General features: G+C 38.8%; 1 protein-coding gene across 1 annotated transcript in view; it reads left to right on the forward strand.

Moving 5' to 3' along the window:
- The window catches only part of TENM1 (teneurin transmembrane protein 1), a 703,022-nt gene that overhangs the window by 599,699 nt on the left and 79,814 nt on the right, over positions 1–23,509 (forward strand). The window contains exon 23 of the mRNA XM_045852186.1: positions 422–654. Coding sequence (XP_045708142.1) covers positions 422–654 — 233 coding nt within the window. The remainder of the gene's footprint in view (positions 1–421; positions 655–23,509) is intronic.

Consider the following 23,509-nt stretch of genomic DNA (forward strand, 5'->3'; position numbering starts at 1 on the left):
GCGGAGAGGTAGGTTTATGAGGGATGGGGTAGCCAGGAAAAGAGAATCACTTAATGTTTGGGATTTGTTGACTTTGAGATGACTGCGAGGCTTCCAGGCAGTCATCTAGTAGCATTTGGAGAACTGGGTATGAAAGGTATGTATCAGAAAAATGACCTCCTGGGACTTACTCTCTCCTGTTTCTTCCTCTACCCGCAAATGGATGGTATTGAAATGGCAGCATCCTTACAGGTTAGCAGTACACAGTGAATTTTTTTATTCCCAGAAAAACAAAGAAGTATTCATCTCTTCAGTACATAAAAAAGAAGGTACTTGAACTCTTTCATCTGTTAAGACAATTTTCCATTTCTTACCAAAGGCAGACCCCAGGGGCACATACTGAAACAATTCCTTTGAATAACTTTAATTTTCTCTTCCTTAGCACAAGTCCAGCTCACAAATACTATCTGGCTATGGACCCTATGTCTGAATCACTTTATCTGTCAGACACCAATACTCGAAAAGTCTACAAGTTGAAATCTCTTGTGGAAACAAAAGATCTGTCCAGGAATTTTGAAGTGGTGGCAGGAACAGGTGATCAGTGCCTTCCCTTTGATCAGAGTCACTGCGGAGATGGTGGGAGAGCATCGGAAGCTTCACTGAACAGCCCTCGAGGTAAAAAAAAAAAATCTTTTGGTCATCTAATTATTTCATTTGAATTCTCAAAATCTTGAGACTGTTGCCATGCTGTGGTCAATCTTTTTTTTTAAGACTTTATTTATTTATTTTTAGACAGAGGGGAAGGGAGGGAGAAAGAAAGAGAGAAACATCAATGTGCGATGGCCTTTCACATGCCTCCTACTGGGGACCTGACCCACAACCCAGACATGTGCCCTAACTGGGAATCGAACCGGTGACCCTTTGGTTTTCAGGCCGGCACTCAATCCACTCAGCCACATCAGCCAGATGTACTCAATCTTAACATACCCCTGACAAACATCATCTCTGCAGTCCATCCTGGAAGATAGGTACAATCAGGACTAATGTTTAGCCAATATGCATTATTATAGTCATAACCATTATTAAAATGCTACTTTTCTGGTTGATAATTAATTATTGTCCAGCGCCCTGTGAGTGCCTCCCTGACGTCCTAAACTCTCCCCAGAGATTACTTCCTGGGAATTCCCAACAGTGCAACAACTAAAGGGTTAACTGACTGGAAGAGAGTCTCAAGAATGCAGGTTTCTTGTCCTGGCCAGTGAGCCTCAGTTGGTTGCATAATCATCCAGCAAACTGAAAGGTCACTGGTTCATTTCTGGTTAGGGCACATGCCTGGGTTGTGAGTATGGTCCCTGGTCCAGGCATGTACAAGAGGCAGCCGGTTAATGTTACTCGCTCGCATCAGTATCTGTCTGTCTGTCTCTCTCTCTCTCCACCTCCCATCTCCTTCTCTTCCCCTCTATCTAAAATCATTGAGCATGTCCTCAGGTTGAGATTTTTTAAAATGTAGGTTTCTTCTACCACTGTTACCATTTAAATATGTCGACTATGTTGAATATCTCAGAGACTCCAGACATTTATGGCTTTTGCTTAACAACCAACCTTTAATGAATCTTTCCTCCATTAATTCATCTAAATCATTATCGAAGGTATTTATATTTTCAATTTACATCACCCATGGGATAACAAAGTCCAATTCCTTTTGCCTTCTGTGAGAGGTTAGCCTCTTTTTTCTTTGTCCTAAATTGACTTCTCAATCTTTAAGGGGTAATGCTCAGTTCTATTGCCGGGAATTTGTGAATAAACCTGTGTTCTCCCAATGAGCTTCATGACTTTATAGACTTGGATCACAGTCCCTTCCTACACCATAAGCTGAACAATAGTCAACTTTTAAGTCTATCATCATATATAACCCAACCTATCTCCTTAATTATTTAATCTTTCTTCTCTATCCCTTCTCCAAGATGGTGTGTGTGTGTGCTTTTATTTTAGTAGGTTTTATGAGGCATTTATTATAGTGGCTTTTAAGAAGTCAAAGAAAGATTTGTTGAACCCAAACCAATACGGTGGTAAGAGGAACTGAGTTGGAAAACTGGTTACAGACTTTTAGAATCCTTGTTCACATGTGTTAATTAATTCTACATACAATAAATTATTTTATTTCAGTTTTTCTAACCTAAAAAAATAAGAAGTCAATGTGGTCTTTTTAAACTATTACACAAATAGAACACACTTGTTGCACAAAAATTAAGAAGACAGAATACAAAAATATTTTTAATTAAAGTCACCCATAATCATACCCTATATAGAAAACCACTGTTAACATTTTAGTATCTATCTATCTAGACATTTTTCTATGCATATCATATATTTGATTCTCTATTAATGGAATCATATTATAAGGTGCTATTCTAAAATCTGCTTTTCACACTTACTTTATTATGAACATCTTTCCATGCCAAAAAGATATAGTGAGATCAATGTGTTTGTTAGATGGTCACTTATTATTTCAAACATTAAGAGGCTACTCTTCAGCCATTTGCCATTTGCCACATGCAGATGAAATTCCAACCACAATCAAAGTTTACAACTTTCCCTGTCTTCAAGGCCCTTTCAAGTTATATCTGTGTCTTTCATAAAGCCCCTCTGGCTAATCCCAGCCTATTAAATCAGGATTTCTTTAACAGTGTCTATACTACCCAATTAGCACATGATTATATTTTGCATTCTTTTACTTTCTAGTTCTTTCATGAATGGGAGGATTTTTTATTACTGAAATAAGTTGCCTGGGATGAGAAAGTACATCTAATATTTCTTTTGAATCTTGCCCACCTCCCCAGCAATATCTTGCACAGTGTGGGATCCACTACACATATGTGTTGTGTAATTGATCAGTTAGGTAACTTTTACCTGCATCGAGTATTCCTAACAGGAATTTCATTGATGCTTAAAGAAGATAAGCTTTTTTCCCCTAAGAGAACATAAATCCCCCACATATTATGTTAAAGTGCTTTGAAATGTTTTTGCTCTTATGCTAGCTCCCCCATTTCTTACACATAGTAGGTCCACAATAAACATTTGAAGAGTGAATGCAGAACTCAGGAGCAACATGTGATCGGCTCATCTTTTAGGGAAATACATTAGGCTAGGTCCCACCTTTACACAGATTTAAAATTCTTGTGGGTATTTTAAGGTTTTCTGCATAAGAAATAGGGAGGAATCAAGCATGCATTATGTCTGAAATTGACATCCTCCTGAGTTGCCACTAGTATGAAAACCACTCATCTCACCTACCACATTCAGCCTGCCACATACAGGATGAATATGTTAGCTTTTCCAAATAAAGCCAATAGTTGGTTCATTGCAGCTTTTTTCTCTTGGAAAGGCATAGTAATAGAGTCTTGATGAAGAGAATTTACATAAACTCTTGAAGCATCAGTAATGAGAGTGCCAAAATTTCTGTATCTATTAAAGTTAATAGTAGACTAAGTTTTTCCTGTCATGGCTAGTAGTGTATTCTCCTTTGGGTTGATTTGCTCATCTTTCCATCCAGGAGTGGCCTTTACAATAATGTGTATTCACCTCAAAGCAGTCATGGGCCCTAAGAACATTTGTCCCAGGCTTCAGACAGCTGGATGTCTAATCCATCTAAGACAGCGTTCATATAATGTACTGAGCTGATGTTGGCAACATCTGCTCTGATCCAGTGTGTGAATGAAGATGTTTAAAGGAAGAGAATGTGCAGTTCACCCTAAGTATCCACCACATCTCCTTCAACCACGTTAACAGTGCTTGAAGGCCCTGTTAGTCATCTTCACAATCACTCAGATAGCAAAACGAATGTCCAGACATCAGTAGCTCTTGAATATGCTGGTCAGAACACTTAGGTGTCCGTCCAGGACACCTATCTCCATGCCGAATATAGACAGCATTTACCCTTGTCAGTAAATCAGAAGTGAGTCTCATTATATGGAATGCTGCAGGGCAATTTCATAGACTTGCACAGAAGGAAAAAGCATGCAAGAAGTCATTAAAACACAGGGTGCAAATTGAGAGGACAGTCTTGCTAATTGCTAATTATGTCTTTGAGGTTCTCCTGCAGGTTCTTTACCTCTCAAGAAAGCCCAATTTGTTTGTTTTTTGCTTAAGAACTACCATGTACATCAGTTCCTTCTTCCTTCCCCCTTAGAAAACAGCAAATGTATAAGGGATTTCTTTAAGGAAAGGTTTCATATTCTCTCTCTCTCGCTCTCTCTCTCTCTCAACATAGAAGCTAATAAAGAAAAACTGAAACTCTGTAGATTGGTAGAAAATGGAAATGCACATCTAGGGAGTAGCAGTTTGAGGTTAGGAAAGAGAGCTTGCCCTAAGACTTTAACAAGCAACATATTGCAATTACAGGCAGGTTCTCCAACATGTCCTTAATTAAGCAAGGTAAGTCAAATAAATGTTAATCTGCAAGACAGCTCATTTATTTTCTGAATCTATTCTAAAAATAGGATAAAGTAAAATTTGCTTTTGAAATCATTTGCCCTAAAGTTGGAGGAAATTATCAAGAGGGATTAAATACCAGTCAGCAAAGGCTAAAAGGTCAGAAGCCATGGGATTTTGTATTTATGTATTTATTTACTTATTTACTTATTTAGTTGTTTTTTATTTAGAGAAATGACAGCAAATTGTGATGAATACCAGGTTAGGGAGACTAGACATTCTTGTTCAGTGCATGCAGTGCCAGCGTTCCTTTTAGTGGCCCTGTGTAAGTCACTGTACCTCACTGACCTTTCATGTCCCTGAACACTAAAATAGACTTAAGGATGCCATTGCCTCGTTTTGTTATGTTGGGCTACTCATTCAAACACTGGTCCCGAGATTCCTTAACTGTAAACTGAAGAACTTGGGATGGTCTCCCTCCCAGCTTTAATGTATTAAAAATAACCACAGCTATAATATACTGTCTACTCTGTGCCATACACTAGGCTAGATATTTTACACTCAGTGTCTCTAGTCTCCACAACAACACATAAGGCCAATATATTTATCTCCATTGTATGGATGAGGAAACAGAGACTTAGACAGGTTAAGAAACTTACCCAGGGTCACACAATTTACAGATAATGCTGACATTCAAATGAAGTCTGCCTAACTCCAAGTCCCATGATCCAAAAAAAAAACACAAAAAGTTAGGGGGACTTGCTAGGCCTCCACTATAGCGCACTGCCTGCCCTTCAGTTAAAACCCATGATCTCTGTTGACTTCTCCAGGAGGGTAGGAAATATTGCGGGGGGGAGGGGAATGCTTTGGGAACAAAATGTTTGTATTTGCAAGATAATGATTTTTAGCCTAGTTTCTTTTACTTATTAAAATTCTTCCTCTGATTTTTCTGACCTGGTAGTGTACCTGTAGTGCACTACATAGCATTTACATAGTCTGTAAATGTAATTATTCAAATAAATCTCCAGGAAAGCTTGTCACATCTTTTTGTAAGATTCTGCAATTAGGAACTTCAACATTTTCTTAAGGGATAGAGGAAGGAAACCTTAACTTTATCAAATTTCTTGACTACAACTTGTAACTATAAATTTTGTTCAAAGGAACAATGGAAGTGGTTCTGAATACAATTTCATATAAGATAGCCCCTGGGTACTTCTCTGGGAAGAAATCTTTATCTGATCCAGTTTTATACACTTTGACTTGAGTCCAATAAAAGGAAACATTTGGCATTTAACTCATCAATACTTCACAGTAATGGGGCAAGGAAGAAAGTTCAGTAAAAGAGCTTGGTGGTGTGCTAATCCCTAGCATTGTATATGAGTTTGAATGGACTTTGAAAGATGCTTTTAAAACATGCATGGATGATGTAGTTGGAACTTAGGTTCCATTTATTATTTTTACTGCAACTTGCTTTAATTCTACAGAGAACTCAAACTAATGAGTCATGTAATAGATGACCAAGTACTTAAGCAGAATGTGAAATGGTACTAGGTGGGGATATAAAATAAAATTTGTGACAAGCTGAATACATTTATTTTTTTAAGTAGATTCAGAGGGTGAAGGAGTGACTGGACAGGATGAAATTAATCAGTGACTTAATTTGGTTCCCTTGGCCCTCACCAAGGATTATATCTCTATTTTCATGTGCATCTTTAAGCAAACTGACCTCAGAACTCAGCAGGTCTTAGGCAATATCCAGATGAGTGCAAACAGCCCCTGAGCTGTTCCCTAGGAGGGAAATGATCCTTAAATCTTGACATCTTCCAAAAGTGTTTTTAGGGTATTCATAATCCTAATCATATAGGAGTTACTTTAACTTTATTAGCAATTAAGAAATCTGGGTATGATAGAGTCAAGGCCAAAACCATCTGTTTTGTCTCTACCCTGCTCTATCTGAGGTGCATCCTGAGGCTCTGCTGACTCCCCTGGCATCTACATGCTATTCCGAAAGGCTATATTTGAGGTTATTGGAAAGATGCTGAGACTCTGATCAGTAATATCTTGCTAATGTCACTGGTGTCTATGGAGGAGAGTGTGTAACATGCAAACAGGTGCAATATCTTTTTGGTTCCCCTGTGCAATGGGAAGCAGCAAGATTTTCCCTATGGTGACATAACCATTTGGAGTGACACTAAGGCCAGCCCTCAAGAAAATTCCAGGCAAGCTGAAGCATGAGTAAAATGAATAGCGCATTTCAGAAACTACAAATAAATCAGTATGGTTCAAGTAAAAATGTGCGAAAGTAATAGAAGGGGCATGAATAGGAAGTTTGGATTTTATCTTATAGACAAAGAATTTGAAGCAGCAGAGTGACATGATCATCCTGTGCGTACATTTTTGATTGATTATTTTTGTGGCAGGGTAGAAAATGCGCTGGAGTAAGGTGGGGGCATAGAATCATAGGGAGTGCTGAAAGTTACAGTTTAAGAAATAGGACAGAATCTCATGAAAGAGAAAATAAATCTTCAGGAAAAAAAGTGAACAGTTTGGCATCTTAGGAAGCCAAATAATAGTTTGTTTCAAGAAGGTGCAAAAACAGTTTCAAATGTAATACATTTGTAGCCATTGGACTAGACAATGAGGAGCTCATTGGTGCGTCTGCCATTGGTGGTTTCAATGGTGGTAGAGATGGAAGCCAGATTTCAGTCACTTGATGAGCCAATGAGAGTTGAGAAAATAAACAGCACTACTGAAGGTCACTCTAATGAGAAGCTTGGATATAAACAATCGAGTGTTAAGTAGTGAGAGGATAAGGCACTCAGGGGAGGTTTCTCTGTAGGAGAGATGGAACAATAGAAAGATACAGAAGATGGAATAAATGATGAAACAAGATCTGGAGGAAACTAGAAGGAAATAGGCTTTCAGTGGGAGGGGAGATTGAGGAGACCATCTTGAGGTAATATGTAGATATAAGGATGAGGATAAGTTTGTAGATAGAAGGAGCTAGAAGGCTGATGGTACATCATTCTGTTAGCCTCAGTGTTTTCAAGGAGGTGGTGGGTTTATTCTGCTAAAAATGAGCAAGTAAGGTGAGGTTTTGAGGTATTATGGGAAAGGTTTGGGAGAGCCAATTAATGAAGTAGGATTTCTGGTTAAGAACATTCTACCACCCATCAGCAAATTCTCAGCTCAACTTCAAGGCATATCCTTGAAGGCATCCTCAAGGCATATATGTGAGAAGTTTCCTCCCACATATTTGTCTTAGAATCAGAGGCAGCTTGAAAGAAATATGTTTCAGAAAGCCTTGCGATTCAGGCAAAATATTTGTTCTTTATTGCTCAGTGATCCCATGCTGTTTTCACTTCTGGAGATTGTTTTTCCTAAACTATATTACTGGTCACTCAGTTTACACTGGCTACACCAGAATGAGAGCTTAATGTGCTATTCACAGTTGGTCTAATTCATCTGCTTATGATGGTGAAAAGATTTTGACCTTATGTTATGTGAGCAACTGGAACTTGAGAACCTTTCTGTCTTTTCTGTCACAGGCCTAAAGCCATAAACTTTTAGTGGGGAAGACAACAAAAGGAAAAGCACTTATATCTAGCCTTGGCTAATTGCTCTAGGTAACATCCATGGTTAATACAGAAAACCAGCATTAAGTTCATTCAAGTTTTATAAAGCTACAAATGCATTATTAAATGACATTTTCTTCTTCATTTATTTTAATATTCATGTATGCATAAGATTCTTGCAAACACAGAGATATTATTTTAGAGGCCAAATGCCATGAGAGATAAGGTCCCAGGTTTTTGGAGTCAAACAGAACTGTATGCAAATCCCAGATCCAGCACTCAGTAAATGTGTGACCTTGGGGTAAGCCACCTAACTTCCCTGAACATCAGCTTCTACGTCTGTGAAGTTAGCATGCTAGTAATAGTACCTACACAACAGAATGTTCAGAATGCATAGAAAGTGCCTATTGCAGTATCCAGCATGCAGTATGTGTATAGTAAATGTTGTCTGCCATTATGATTGGGCTTGCTGTTTTGTTGCTAATAATAATCCTGCTTATAGTAGTGATCCAAGCATGGAGTAAGTTACTTTGGAAAGAGGCAAGTTCCATGTCATTGTAAGTCAATCTGAGACTCGATTATTTCTAGGGAAGAATGGTACCACAAAACAAGCAAGAGGCAAGGTAGGGTAGGATTCAGGTGTTATGTGTGACTTGACTAGTTGATCCCTCCCAACCTTAAGATGCAGTAATTCTAGTGCTGCTTCCTTGTATGTGTATTTTGAGGAGTCCTCTGTCCAAGGCCCACCTCACAAAATTAATTTCCTGATCAAGCTACCATTTCACCATTACATTCATTCTGTAAGGGTTTTCTTCAGATGTGAACGTCAGGGTTTATTGCAGGATATTGCCTGAGGGAGCAACACATTAATTCCTCATTCAGACACTTAATGCGGGATTTGTGGGCATGGAGCACAGGCTGGATATGTTTGGATACATGAAATCACCTGAGGGGACAAGCCAAGGTGGGAGCTACTCCAGATAGCATGGGGACATGGGGTGCTATTGTATCTGACAGAATGGCAGCAAAGTGGGGAGAGATGGGGCAATAACAGTGATATGCTCCTCTGCAGTATTGTCTGAATCAGTCTTATACCCCTACATATTAAGACAGACAGTATGGAATTATGATTCTTACTCTTTTTATTTAAGATCACCACCCAAAATAGCTTTGCTTCCTTATTTATCACAGCTCTTTGGTGTCACTTCTTTCTTTCTTTTTAACATTTTATTTATTTAGTTTGAGGGGGGCAGAAAGAGAGGGAGAGAAACATCAATGTGTGGTTGTCTCTCAAGCACCCCCTACCAGGGACCTGGCGCACAACCCAGGTATGTGCCCTGACTGGGAATTGAACTGGTGACCCTTTGGTTTGCAGGCTGGCACTCAATCCACTGAGCCACACCAACCAGGGCCATGTAACTTCTTTCTTGTCTGTCCACTTAAGATGCACTTCAGCTGACAATAAGAAGAACCCCCTCCACACCAAATCAAATGACAGAGATTGCATACTAACAAACTGAAGATCATTGAAGTCATATTTTGAGTGGTGTATTATGGTAACCTATAAATAACTAATTGCATAAAATTGCTTTGGTAGTTTCTAGATGGCAGCTTTAATTAAAAGCACCAGAGACATTTGGAAGTTTAGAAATGGATGGCATGTAATTTGCCCTTTTACCAACCATAAAATGGTAATTAAGGAATTTGATTCACTTCTTCCTATTAAAAGTTTTATGAGAATAGCAAGTTCCTTCTAAATACAGTTTCTGTTCAGCAGAAGGTAGTACGCTTGCTTTATCAGTCTTTTCCAGAAGGATAAGATGTTTTAATGTACAAATTCTTCAGAAGTTAATTAGGAAATTTCTCTCAATGCAAAATGTTTGTTTTTAAGGTTCTAAAACATGAAACTGTATTAGAGCTAAATCTTTGATCGCTGCCCCATATTGCTCCACCATAAGTTCAAGCTGTCTCAGTAATATCAAGTTTACCAAATGCATGGAGCTGACTATAAAAATCTAAGAAATGAGAAAGTCATTTCCTGGTGAGTCCAGCATGCTTTGCTGATTCTTGAAGGAATCTAAAATCTACAGTGTTCTGGCTTCCCAGATAATTCAGAATATTCACTCCACATCAGAAGAGTCCTCAGAAGACATTTTTACCTTCATTGATCTTCCAGCAATACTGGTTAAATTAGCAAATATAGAGTGGAAAATTCACACAATATGCAGCAAACCCAGATCTCTTTGGAAATCCATGATTTTAACACCATCACAGGCTTATACACAGGTGGAAGTGGAGCCAGTGAGCCCATTTTTATTTTATAATTGATCAATTGATTGCATTTCTGGGCCACTTCAGACCACAGATTATAGATAGCACCACACAGGGCATATAGATCGGCATTTCAAAGGCAACTCATGATTTAACTTACCTTAAAACCATGGGTGTCAAACTCATTTTCACTGGGGGCCACATCAGCCTGGTGGTTGCCTTCAAAGGGCCAAATGTAATTTCAGGACTGTATAAATGAAACTGCTCCTTAACTGTTAAGCAAGAGCTTGGTGCTGCTGCCAGGTAGAAACAAGGTGCTAGGTGGGATAAAACAAGGTGGAGGGCTGGATTCGGCCTGCAGGCATTCTTTTTTTTTTTTTTTTTAAAGATTTTATTTATTTATTTTCAGAGAGGGAAGGGAGGGAGGGAGAGAGAGAGAGAGAGAGAGAGAGAGAGAGAAAGAGAAAGAGAAAGAGAGGGAGAAGCATCAATGTGTGGTTGCTGGGGGTCATGGCCTGCAACCCAGGCATGTACCCTGACTGGGAATCGAACCTGCGACACTTTGGTTCGCAGCCTGCTCTCAATCCACTGAGCTACGCCAGCCAGGGCTGACCTGTGGGCATTCTGTTTGCCATCTGTGCCTTAAACACATAACAAAGCTGCTAGGTTTGTTTTTCTTTAAGTCAAGCAGATACTCTAAATCTATCTAAGCAGCAATGGGACAGTGAGAGGAATATTTTATCACTGGCATTATTTAGAATTTCCAGGGATTAGTGATAGTAAACATAGACCTGCTATTCATCAGTTTTATTACTGCCTTTAATATTTCCACCAAAAATGCACTCTCCATATTATCTGTACCCATGATACACCACTCCTACTTCCCCCACAATTCTGCAGGTATAAGGAAAATATGAACAAAATAATATTCAGTGGAAAGTTCAAGATACAAAACTGTATGCACTGTATGCTTCTACATGTGTAAGGGTGCAGGGGTGGTGTGGACACAAAGGGAAAAAGTTTGAGAGGAAGTTTATCTAAATCTCGATGTTAGCGATGATAATTGCAATATAAGGAATTTTTTATAACAAGGAATTTTGAATGTTTTATTTTCTTCTCTTTAATTTTCTGAGCATTTATTATTTTTACAATTCAACAAAAGACAAAATATGGGAGTAAAGGACAGAAAACTGTACTTGAACAATGATTAAAATAAAATTTAAAAAAATAAAATGGAATTCTTTCAGCCTAAAGAATAAAAAAATAAAAAAATAAAAAATAAATAAACACACACACACTCTTTCCTGTCCTATAGCCAATCTTTGAGGACTCAGATGTCTTTGCTTTCATAAATGACAGCTCTCCAGAAGGGGTGTCATACTGCAGATGGGTGACAATGGGTTTCACTCATCTGAACGTGTTACTGGAGACCTGCTGAAGGGTCAGTACCATAAATCAAAAAATAACATCCATGCAAGGCCGTGAAGACATCCTGGCAGGCCAGTAGTACAAGCACTTTTGTTGCATTTATTGTTTTTTGAGAAAAAGAAGTATAAAAAATACAAATTAAAATAGCCAATAATCTCCCCATCTACATAAGCCCCATTGCTCTTGAAGTATAAAATTAACAAAATAATAAAAAGTAATATTTGTCTATAGTTTGAAAGCTTGAACTCCATAGAAAGGTGCAGAAAGAAAATTCCAGGCTTCTTCACCACAAACAGACACACTCCAGTTTCTCTCTTTAAAGGCAAACTATTTCTTACTATTCCTTTGTATGTATTTTTCCCTTACATAAAAGGAATCACAGTATATAAATTACTCTTCACCCTGCTTCTTTCATTTGATGATATATCCTAAAGATACTTCCATAAAAGCATGTACATATCTACCTCTTTCTGGTGAAGAAACTGTATATTATAACATATGGATATACCATAATTTATTAAGCCATTTTCTTCTTTTTTAAATTATGTTTTATTGATTATACTATTATAGTCATCTTGATTTTCCCCTATTGCCCCCCTATCCAGCAGCCCTCACTCCCTCAGGCAAACCCCCCACCATTTTTTATGGACATAGATCATGAATGTATGTTCTTTGGCTACTCTGTTTCCTATACCATGCTTTACATCCTCATGGCTACTCTGTAACTACCAATTTATACTTCTTAATCCCCTCACCTCTTCACCCATTCTCTCCCATGCCCCACTCCCATCTGGCAACTATCAAAACACTCCCTGTATCTATGAATCTGTCTCTGTTCTTCTTGTTTGCTTAGTTTATTTTTTAGATTCAATTTTTGATAGATTTATATTTTTGCCATTTTATTGTTCATAGTATTGACCTTCTTGTTTTTATTAAACAAGTCCCTTTAACATTTCATAAAATGATGGTTTGGTGATGATGAACTCCTTTAGTTTTTCTTATCTAGGAAGCTCTTCATCTGCCCTTCAGTTCTAAATGATAGCTTTGCTGGGTGGAGCAATCGTGGCTGTAGGTCCCTGCTTTTCATGACTTTGAAAATTTCTTGCCAGTCCATTCTAGCCTGCTAAGTTTCTTTTGAGAAATCAGCTGACAGTCTGATGGGAACTGCTTTGTAGGTAACTCTCTGCTTTTCTCTTGCTGCTTTTAAGATTCTCCTTTTATCCTTAACCTTTGGCATTTTAATTATGATGTGTCTTGGAGTGGGCCTCTTTGCATCCATCTTGTTTGGGACTCTCTCTGCTTCCTGGACTTGTGTGTCTATTTCCTTCACTATATTAAAGAAGTTTTCAGTCATTATTTTTTCGAATAGATTCCCAATTTTTTCCTCTTTCTCTTCTCCTTCTGGCACCCCTATCACGTGAATGTTGGACCTCTTGAAGTTGTCCCAGAGGCTGCTTGCACTATTCTCATTATTTTGGATTCTGTTTTCTTCTTGTTGTTCTGATTGTTTTTGTTTTGTTTTGTTTTGTTTTTGCTCCCTTGTGTTCCAAATCATTGATATGATTCTTAGCTTCATCCCCTCTACTATTGTTTCCCTGTAAATTGTTCATTTCAACTAGTGTATCCTTCATTTCTGACTGGATCTTTTTTGTGCTGTTAAGGTCCTCACTGAGTTCCTTAAGCATCTTTATAACCAGTGTTTTGAACTCTATATTTGATAGGTTGCTTATCTCCATTTCATTTAGCTCTTTTTCTAGTTTTGATCTGTTCTTTCATTTGGGCCGTGTTTCCTTGTCTCCTTGTTTTGACAGCCTCCTAGTGTTTGTTTCTGTGTATTAGGTAGAGCTGCTTTGACTCCGTGTCTTGGTAGCATAGCCTAATGTAGTAGGTGTCCTATAGGGTCCAGTGGCAGAGCCTCCCCTATCACCCAAGCTGGTGCTGGAGGTGTGCCTTTTGAGTGGGCTGAGTACACCCTCTTATAGTTTTGAGCCTTGGTTGCTGTTGGTAGATCAATGGGAGGAATTTACCCAGGCCAGTTTGCTGCAAGGATTGACCACTTACCACCAACCTTCAACCTCCTTGGAAGATTAGCTGTGCAGGGGCAGGGTGGTAGTGCTCCAATGTGGTGTGTAGCTATCCACTGGATGTGCAGGCTCTGGGGTTCCCTGGGTGGTGCAGGCCAAGGTCAGCCCCAACCTGTGTTCTGCCCAGGGCCACCCTGCCTGAGCTATAAAGCAATCTGAGACGGCTGCTGCTAGTGCCAGGCCTGGGGCTCACTGAGGCCAGCTGTTGATTGTTTGAGAGGATTTAGGAAGTTCTAAAGCATGAGCCAAGACCAACCATTCATATGGAAAAGCAGCTTGGGTGGGCCCATAAATTGTGTGGGGCGAAGTCTCTGGGGATCTCCAAGGTGGGTCAAATGGTGTTAGCCAGGTTGATAGAGTCTCAGGTACAGCACCAGCTTGCCAGCTCAATGGCTTTGTTGGGGGAGGGTTTAAAAAAGGAACAATGGCCTCTGCTTTCCTTGATGCCAGACAGTTCAGTTTCTCCCTTTATGCCACTGGGTCCTTTCAAGCTGCTACCCTGATGCTGGAGCTCAGAGGAAGTGAGTCTGAGTAGGTGAATCTGTGTGTGGGTTCTTTAAGAGGAATTGCTTGGGGCTCCAGCAGTTTCTTCCACTGACTCAATCCCTGCTGGTTTTTGCAGCAGAAGTTGCGGGGACTTGTCTTCCTGTAACTGGAACCCTGGGCTGGGGAGCCTGGTATGGGGCTGAGACTCCTCAATCACAAGATATCCCTCCCAAATTTTTAGCCACCACATGTGGGTGTGGGACCAGCCCATTCCACGTTGTGCCCCTCTTACCAATCTGGGTGAAGGTGGTTTCTTTAATTCCATAGTTGTCAGACTTCTATTCAACTCGAGTTCTGATGGTATTGAGTGATGGTTGTTCTATATTTTACTTGGAATTTTGATGTGGTTGTGATAAGAAGCAAGCCATATCTGCTTGTACCACCATCTTCACCAGAAGTTCTGCTATTTGCTTCTTGATGGCCATTTTAAAAAAATCTTTTGTCACTACAATCCTACATTGAAAAACCTACTTGATATATTTTGGAGCACTTTCATTAGAATATAGGTAGGGTTAATTTTTAGCTATAGTACATATTACCAAATTTTCCTTCCAAAGGATTGAACATATTCACACCAATAGTGTATAAGAGTACCAATTTCACCACTCTGAGTATCATTAAATCTTTTAACACATGCCCATCTGATCAGTGGAAAATGGTAGCTTGTAGCTTTAATTTGAATTTCTTTAATTATAAATTAAGTTCAGTGTCATTTTATATCCATTGTGACCATTTATATTTCTTTGTCAATAAACTCACACTCATATCCTCTGCCAATTTTTCTACTGAGCTATTGATCTTCCTGTCTTATAAATTAAGAAAAGCATTTCTTTGTCTCCCATATGTGTGGCAAGTATTTTCCAACTTTGTCGTTTCTCTTTTTTTAACCACATAAGTTTTCTAACTTTATATGGTCATGTTTAGCAATATATTTCCTTAAGGTCTCTAAAGTTTGTGTTCTTCTAGGAAAACCCTCCTGTAGTAAAGGTATTTTCAAGGCAGGTGGGCAGGCCTTTCAATGACCCTTAAATCATACTGTGTCTTTCCCATTTGGACCTCATGAAATTTGGAAAACTTAGGAAGTGTTTAGAGTAATTAAACCTAGAGACATTGGAATCAGGCAGATAAAACTGAGCTCAAATTTACTATAAATATCTGTAAGCCACTGCTTTCTCATCTGTAAAATGCAAATCATGCTTCAGCCTTCCTTATGAGGTTATATAGGATGAAATGACACAATATGGGTTGAGTCAGTTCCTGGCATGGATTAAGCACTGAATAAAGTATGATTATGAGAATGAGGATAAATAAATTTTAAAACTAATTATTGTTATTAATTGGATTGTTTTCAAGGCTAGTGACAAACATTTTGTCTTGAAAAATTTTTGACTGTGGTATATTCAAATTCTCTTCTGTCAAATTTCATTACTTGTATGTATGTACACAGCCCTGATTTAACTCTGTTTCAACCACATATTTAAAATACGTGGAGACAGGTAACAGTGAGAGCTTGGTGCAAAAAAATGTGTAGAAAGTCACAAGTGCAAATATTTATGAGAAGACATGTGCTAGGATGACATTACAGTTTAAAAAAAAAAGGCCAACCTAATAATCCGTCAACAGGGGTTTAGTCAGATGATGAAATATTATACAACAGTAAAAATGAATTAACATGGTTTACATATAAAAACATTAATAGTCACAAACCATAAGGTTATATGAATAAAAGAGAAAATTGCAAAAGAATATAAATTGTGTGTTACCATTAGCATTTTTATTGTGGTGAAATATACAAAACAAAATTTACCAGTTCAACTATTTTTAGTGTACAATTTAGGTAATTAAGTACATTCACAATATTGTGCAGCCATCACCACCATCTATTTCCTACATAAATTTTCAAAACACAAAAAAATGCTATATACTATTTGTGGATATACACACATATATGTAGAAAATGTGTAAAAAAAGAATAATGGTTACCTGTGGGAGAGAAGGAAAAAAAGCAATACAGATAAAGACAAGGGGCTTTGTCAGTATCTATAATACTTTTTAAAGTGATATGTGAAACAAATATTAATACCTATTAAAATTGCATGGTAGATGTGTGGCAGCGTATAGTGTTATTTTATGAGTAGTCTCCTATTTGAAATAAAATAAGTTGCAAGTAGGGTTAGGAAGGCAAATTGCAAATTTATACTTGGCAATTCAATTTTAAAAAGTGATTTCTTTTTGTTTTTTGTTTTTTTCTTTATTGTTGACACTATTACAGATGTTCTCATTCCCCTCTACCCACTTTGCCCACCTATACCCACCTCCCACACCCCCCTTCCCTCTGGCCACCACCACACTCTTGTCTGTGTCTATGGATGATGCATACATGTTCTTTCATCCTTTTACCCCTTTACCTTCTTTCATCCAGTTCCCCTACCCCCTCCCCTCTGGCAGCTGTCAGTCTGTTCCATGTAACCATGTCTCTGTTTCTATTTTGTTCATCAGTTTATTTTGTTCATTAGATTCCACATATAAATTAAATCATAGCATTCGTGTTCCTCTGACTAGCTTGTTTCACTTAGCATAATACTCACCAGGTCCATCCATGCTATCACAAAAAGTAAGAATTCCTTCCTTTTTATGGTTATGTGCTACCCCGCTGTGTAAATGTACCACAGATTTTTTATCTACTCATCTACTTTGTTTTAAATAAGGCTTTTACTCATACAGAGATGATATTCAAAACATTTAACAACCCCTGAGACAGGTACCAACATATCAGAATACACAATAGCTTTGGCCCTGGAATAGGGTTTTTAATACTACCTACATTGCCCAGCATTAGTCCCTTATTTTTTGAACTGATTGGATTTGGGGCTTTTATTAGCTGCAGAGTTCACCAACACCTCTAGTATGTGTCCACATGTGGAGCTCCTTAAATGATTGACAGTGAACTTCCTCAATGTTAAGGAGCCTCAATATACCAAGTCAGGACTCTTTTGGCCAAGATGAAGGTGTAGGTAGACTCATTTCACCTCCTCACACAACTATAAGAAGGATTAACAATCAATCTAAAACCAAAAATCAACCATATCTGCCAGAAAATCAAACTGCATGAAAGTCCAACAACAAAGGACTTAAAGATGAAACATTCATCAGACCAGTAGGAGGGACACAGAGGACACAGTGTGGTGCATTCAAGGTGGTAGCAGCAAAGCAGTGGTGGTGAGGCAATGGCAGTGGCGGTCAGCAGAAGGGCAGTTACATATTCATGTGTGGCAGACAAAAACAAAAAGGGACAACTGGGGAGTGAGCCATCCAAGCCCCAGGCCAGACTGTGCAGTCCAGGGTTCCAGTGCCAGGAAAATAAAGCCTCATAACCTCTGGCTATAAAAACCAGTGGGGGGTGGGGCAGTAGAAGAAATTGCTGCTTTTGCAGGAGAGTCCGCTTAAAGGGCCCACAGCGTTCTAGAATGTACACAAACCCACCCACTCTGGGAATCAGAACCAGGGCAGCAGCTAGAAGGGCACCAGTTGCTTAGAGGAAGTGGGTAAAATCACTGAAAATGGGGCAAGAGCCAAGCAAGCAGCATTGTTCCCTCTCTGACCCCAACCCCACATACAGTGCCACAAATCTGCAAAGTGGGTTGCACTACCCTGGCGAATACCTAAGGCTCTGCCCCTTACAATGTAACAGGTGCACCAACACAGTCAATCAAAGCAGTTCTACCTAATACACAGAAACAAACACAGCAGGGCTACCAAATTGAGGAGACAAAGAAATATGGCCCAAATGAAAGAACAGGACAAAACTCTAGGAAAAGAACTGAGTGACCAGAGATAGCCAACCTATCAAATGCAGAGTTCAAAACAGTAATGATCAAGATGCTCAGAGAAGTGATTGACTATGGTCACGAAATAAAGGAAGAAGCAAAGGCCATACAAAGTAAAAGTAAGAAAGGGAAGCAACAGTGAAAGGAAGGAAACTGGGGTTCAAATCAATGATTTGGAACAAAAGAAATAAACATTCACCTGAAACAGAAAGAAGAAAAAAGAATTCAGAAAAATGAGGAGAGACTTAGGAACCTCTGGGACAACTTTAAATATTTCAACATCCGAATCATAGGGGTGCCAGAAGAAGAAGAGGAAGAGCAAGAAATTGAAAACTTATTTGAAAGGGTAATGAAGGAAAATTTTCCCAGTTTGATGAAGGAAATAGAAATACAAGTCCAGGAAGCTCAGACAATCCCAAATAAGTTGGACCCAAAGACACATCATAATTAAAATGCCAAAGGTTAAAGATAAGGAGAGGATCTTAAAAGCAGCAAGAGGAAAGGAGACAGTAACCTACAAAGGAGTTCTCATAAGACCATCAGCTGATTTCTTAAAAGAAACCTTACAGGCATGAAGGGTCTAGAAAGAAGTGTTCAAAGTCGTGAAAGGCAAGGACCTACATCCAAGATGACTCTATCCAGCAAAGCTATCATTTAGAATGGAAGGACAGATAAAGTGCTTCCCAGACAAGGTAAAGTTAAAGTTCATTATCACCAAGCCAATATTATATGAAATGTTAAAGGGACTTATCTAAGAAAAAGAAGATCAAAACTGTGAACAGTAAAATGACAACAAACTCACAACTATCAACAACTGAACCAAAAAAAAAAAAAAAGCAAACTAAGCAAACAACTAGAACGGGAACAGACTTACATAAATGAAGACCACATGGAGGGTTACCAGCTGGGAGCAGGAGGGGGAGAGTGGGGGAAAAGGTACAGGGAATAAGAATAATTGGTGGGTACAAAATAGACAGGGGTAGGTTAAGAATAGTATAGGAAATAGAGAAGCCAAAGAACTCATATGTATGACCCATAGATATGAACTAAGGAGAAGGACTGATGGAGGGATTGGGGGTACTAGGCAGAGGGGGGAAAGGGGAAAATGGGACAACTGTAAGAACCTATTCAATAAGATACACTTAAAATATATATATCAAGTCAGCATTATCATTGACCAAAGAAAGTCACTGTTTACATGGGAGTGAGTCCTGGCCCATTTAAAGCTTTTCCCTGAGGAATCAAAGGCTTAGTAACACAAATGCAAGGTTATCTTCAACCCCTAAATATCAAGGTCTAGCCAGGAAGCCCCATTGTTATTTGTTCCATTTTCCTTCCAGTTTCATTTACTAGCTATTCCATTTGTTTTTTCAAACAGCTTGTTAGACTTTGTAATAATTTTAAGGGAAAAGGAAGGTGGGTAAATGCCCCATTTTACCAGCGTTTACTCAGGAAAAAAGCTGATTACAGCTATAATTGCCCTTAGAGGACAGCACTACTTCCTCATTTTGGAAAGCATCTCTAACCCAAGGAAATTGAAGACATGATATTATATTTATAGGTCTCAGTTTTAGGACTTGGGGTCCCTCAAAGGGCACCTTCCCACTTTTCTCAGAGTGGAAAACTGGGGGCATTTCTATAGATAGTGGGCTGAAGACAGGCGGCTTTTAAATCTTCCTATTATACCTTGTTAGGCTTGCCATTTTTGAGATACCACAGATCAACACTTAGCACCCTCAAAATCTTTCATTTTGTTGTTATTTCTTTTTACTAATGCTGGGCACTATTTTGTATTCTGAGTCCATATGGTCTAATTTTATCAGGATGATGTTATTCAAATAATGTATTTGAATGTTTAAAAAAAATAGTCAATTAGCAAATGACCAAAACCACTGCTTTCTGAATTGGACCTAAATTGACACCTTCCTAGTTCTTGGAAACACTAGAGATATTTAAACAGTTGAATTAAGGAACCATTACAGTTGCAAAAGTGGTATCTGGCAGCATTTTAATATGCCTCTGTTTCCCTTTATTTTACTTACTTTATCAGACTATCCAGCTGTTATTAATTACTCTTTTTTACTGATGGCTCTCAAGTGTTGTTCTTTTGTTTGGGTTTTTTTTTTGTTGTTGTTTTTAAGTATCTGAATGATTTTTTAGAGATTTTATTTATTTATTTTTAGAGATAGGAGAAGGGAGGGAGAAAGAGAGGGACAGAAACAGCAATGTGTGGTTGCCTCTTACATGCCCCCTACTGGGGACCTAGCCCACAACCCAGGCATGTGTCCTGATTGGGAATCGAACTGGCAACCCTTTCATTCGTGGACTGGCACTCAATCCACTGAGCCACACCAGCCAGTATACCAAGTGTTCTGTTCTTAATATCAACTATAGTTATTTATTCTAGAAACATATAAAGCACTCCTTTATGGCAAGAACTATGCCAAATGCTGTCATCAAACACTGCAACCATCTCTTGTTACAGCAAGAACCTCCTGGTTATGAAACAAATTTCCAAAGATGCCAAATTCCTAATTTATGCTTTCAATATATTTAACTGGTGTCAATAAGACAGTGGTTGTCAATGATCCACTCTACTGTTTATAACATTCCCACTGGTTTTAGCTGCTCTATCAGATGTGCATCATGCTCCCAGTGTATCTTGTTAAGAAAAGAACCATGTTCACTGAGCTCTACTGTTTTGTTAAACTTTTCAAGCAGCAAACTATCTGGTCTGCATTGGGAAGTCTAGAAATTATACGTGGTATTAAAAGACATGATCCCTGCCTGTGAGTGGAATATGATCTGGTTGGGGAGATGGGGAATCATTAGAGGAGATTGTACTCCAGCATTAGGTTGTATGATACAAACTGTAAATACTCCAGGGGTTCAGAGGACAGAGAGCTGATTGGGATTTGGAGAAAGGGAGAGAGAAACATGAGCAGAGGGGGGAAGATTGGCAATAAGGAAAGAAATCTGAAAAATGACTTGACATATGGGTGAAGAAAAACTACAAACTGAATTCTGATCTCTATTCCTTGTAAGTTAGGTTAAGTGAATTGAAAAAAAAAGGTAATAGAGGAAAGCAAAATGCAATGAAGAGAATATAGGGCATTGGACAACAAAGGGGCAAGGCTAAATGGGGAATGAATGACTCAGCCCTTCTTATGAAGGTTGGGGTGTCCTGAAATGGATTTGTTAAAATAGCCCTCACTCAGTTTGTAAAATGCATTCTTGAATCCAGCCAGAACACCCCATGGTCTTATTGACAGGCTAGGCTTTAGATTTGACACCTAATGATATTTTATAGCTGTTGTAATCCTCTTTTCTACCCACTTTACTTGAACACATCCCTTATCATAGACTCAAAAATTTCTACCATCATACAAGACCAATGAAATTGTTTGATATACTTGACAAGGAAATACCTCCATCGAGATATTTGCAAGTCTTTAAGTCACTTAGTTTATTGTAGTTATTGAAGCTAGACTCGCACTGTGCCTTGAACTATGGATTTGGATACTAGGAGAAAGAAAGGGTATTCCAGGCATGGGGAATAATGCAGGCAAAAATGGGGTAATGGGAAAGCGAAGGGTGATGGGAAAGGTGCGATTCAGAGCCATTGCATAGACCAATTTGACTGGAGATGTAACACAAGATCCTATCAGACCGTCATCACCATCCCCATGGAGGAGATGCTGGCGAAATTGCACGTGGGGTTCCTGCCGTCTGAGATGAGCAGTGCTAAAGCAGATAATCATATAATAGATAAACCACTGCACGAAGCCAGAAAACTAACAGTTAATCAAAATCATAAATATTAACATCACTTGTGTTAACCTTTCAGAAAGATTACATAGATAAAATAGATGGCATTTTATTTGGTCTTTACAATAATCTGCTGACACGGGCAGCTCAGCTTTTATTTGCACCAGTAGACAAAGGCAAAAACCTGAGGACTGGGAGATTATGTAAATTTTCGAAAGTCACAGTCAGTCTCACAATAGGATCTCCCAGCTTCTATCCCAAAGTCTTTCTTCCTCCTCTCATATCTCTCCTGAACATGTCTTGTCTCATATCTCTCCTGATTGCATTGAGAGGGAAAAAGGGGGGGGGATGGCCTTGAAAACCCAATCTCAGTCAAGACAAGGCTAGGGAAGTCACCAGCTCCCTTTGAACGAGGCAGCCCAGTTTTTTCAATACCTTTCTATGTAAGCCTCTTGTGCCCACAGACTGTCAAGCTTGTAGGTCTGAGCATGGAAAAGGAAACAGTCAAAGGAATTGTTTGTGTCATCAAACAACCGTTTTGGCTAAGTTGTTTCTTTCCCTCAGCTGTCATCTTTGTGTGTGTGTGTGTGTGTGTGTGTGTGTGTGTGTGTGTATGATTGTTGTTGTAATTATATATAGCTGCTTAAGCCCAAATGAGTCCTCCTACATGTCTCTTAACTTTCCACTGGAAGGGTTTAAAAAGTGTATGCACACAGTGTTCATTACCCTGCCTTGCCTGTTGCAAATGATTGTCTACCACTTCCGACTTTGTGAACCTCTCTTGCAGCATTAGCTTCATTATTCAAGATGTACAGATGCTGGAAGAATTTTAAATGGGCCTTCTATGTTGTTTTTGAATGGACATTACAGACAAATAATTATCCTACAGAATTTTTAATTCTTCTGGAGTTAGCCCACTTTGGTGAATTGCAAGCACTGTCAGGCTTAATTCCTCATATCCTGCTTTTATTGAGTATTTGGGCCAAGGTATTCTACTTAGTTTGCTTTTTTATTAGAATCTCTTGCACAGTCACATACCTTGAGAGAGACTCATTTCCCTAGAGTGTAACAACTACAATTAGTTTTTCACTGGTCCATGGGCAATAAATGAACTTTCCCTCCTTGGCTAATTGTTCACATAAGGCTCTTATGAGACAGTTTGTTTCCTTAGGATGACAGAGGCATTTCTTCAAAATGTATCTGAGTGGTTTCCCAGGTGTAGTTGCTTGATGTTTGAAGAATTTTTTAAAGGGGATGTGGATATAAATTATTCACCTGGTATTTGGTAAACCTCATTTATCTTAACCCGTACATGCTAAGTCCCCTTAAATCTCATACTGCAGGCATCTTTTGAGCAAGAACTCTAGCACAAAAGTAAAACAAGAGATGTGCATTTCAACTGAGCTAGAACCATATACTCACCCCAGTCTCTCTTATGCATACAACCTACCTCTATAAAGCAAGAAAGAAACAACTCACGCCATTAGTGTCTGGTGTCACTGCTAAGTGTTCAGAGAGTACCCCTGACCCAGGGTCCCCCTGAGTGAGTTGTACAGCGTAGAGCATCATTTATTTGGTTCTCTGGATGAAAACTTTAGCC

The sequence above is a fragment of the Phyllostomus hastatus genome, unplaced genomic scaffold (genome assembly GCF_019186645.2).
Source record: "Phyllostomus hastatus isolate PE091 unplaced genomic scaffold, TTU_PhHast_1.1 phas_contig_90, whole genome shotgun sequence".
NCBI lineage: Eukaryota > Metazoa > Chordata > Mammalia > Chiroptera > Phyllostomidae > Phyllostomus > Phyllostomus hastatus.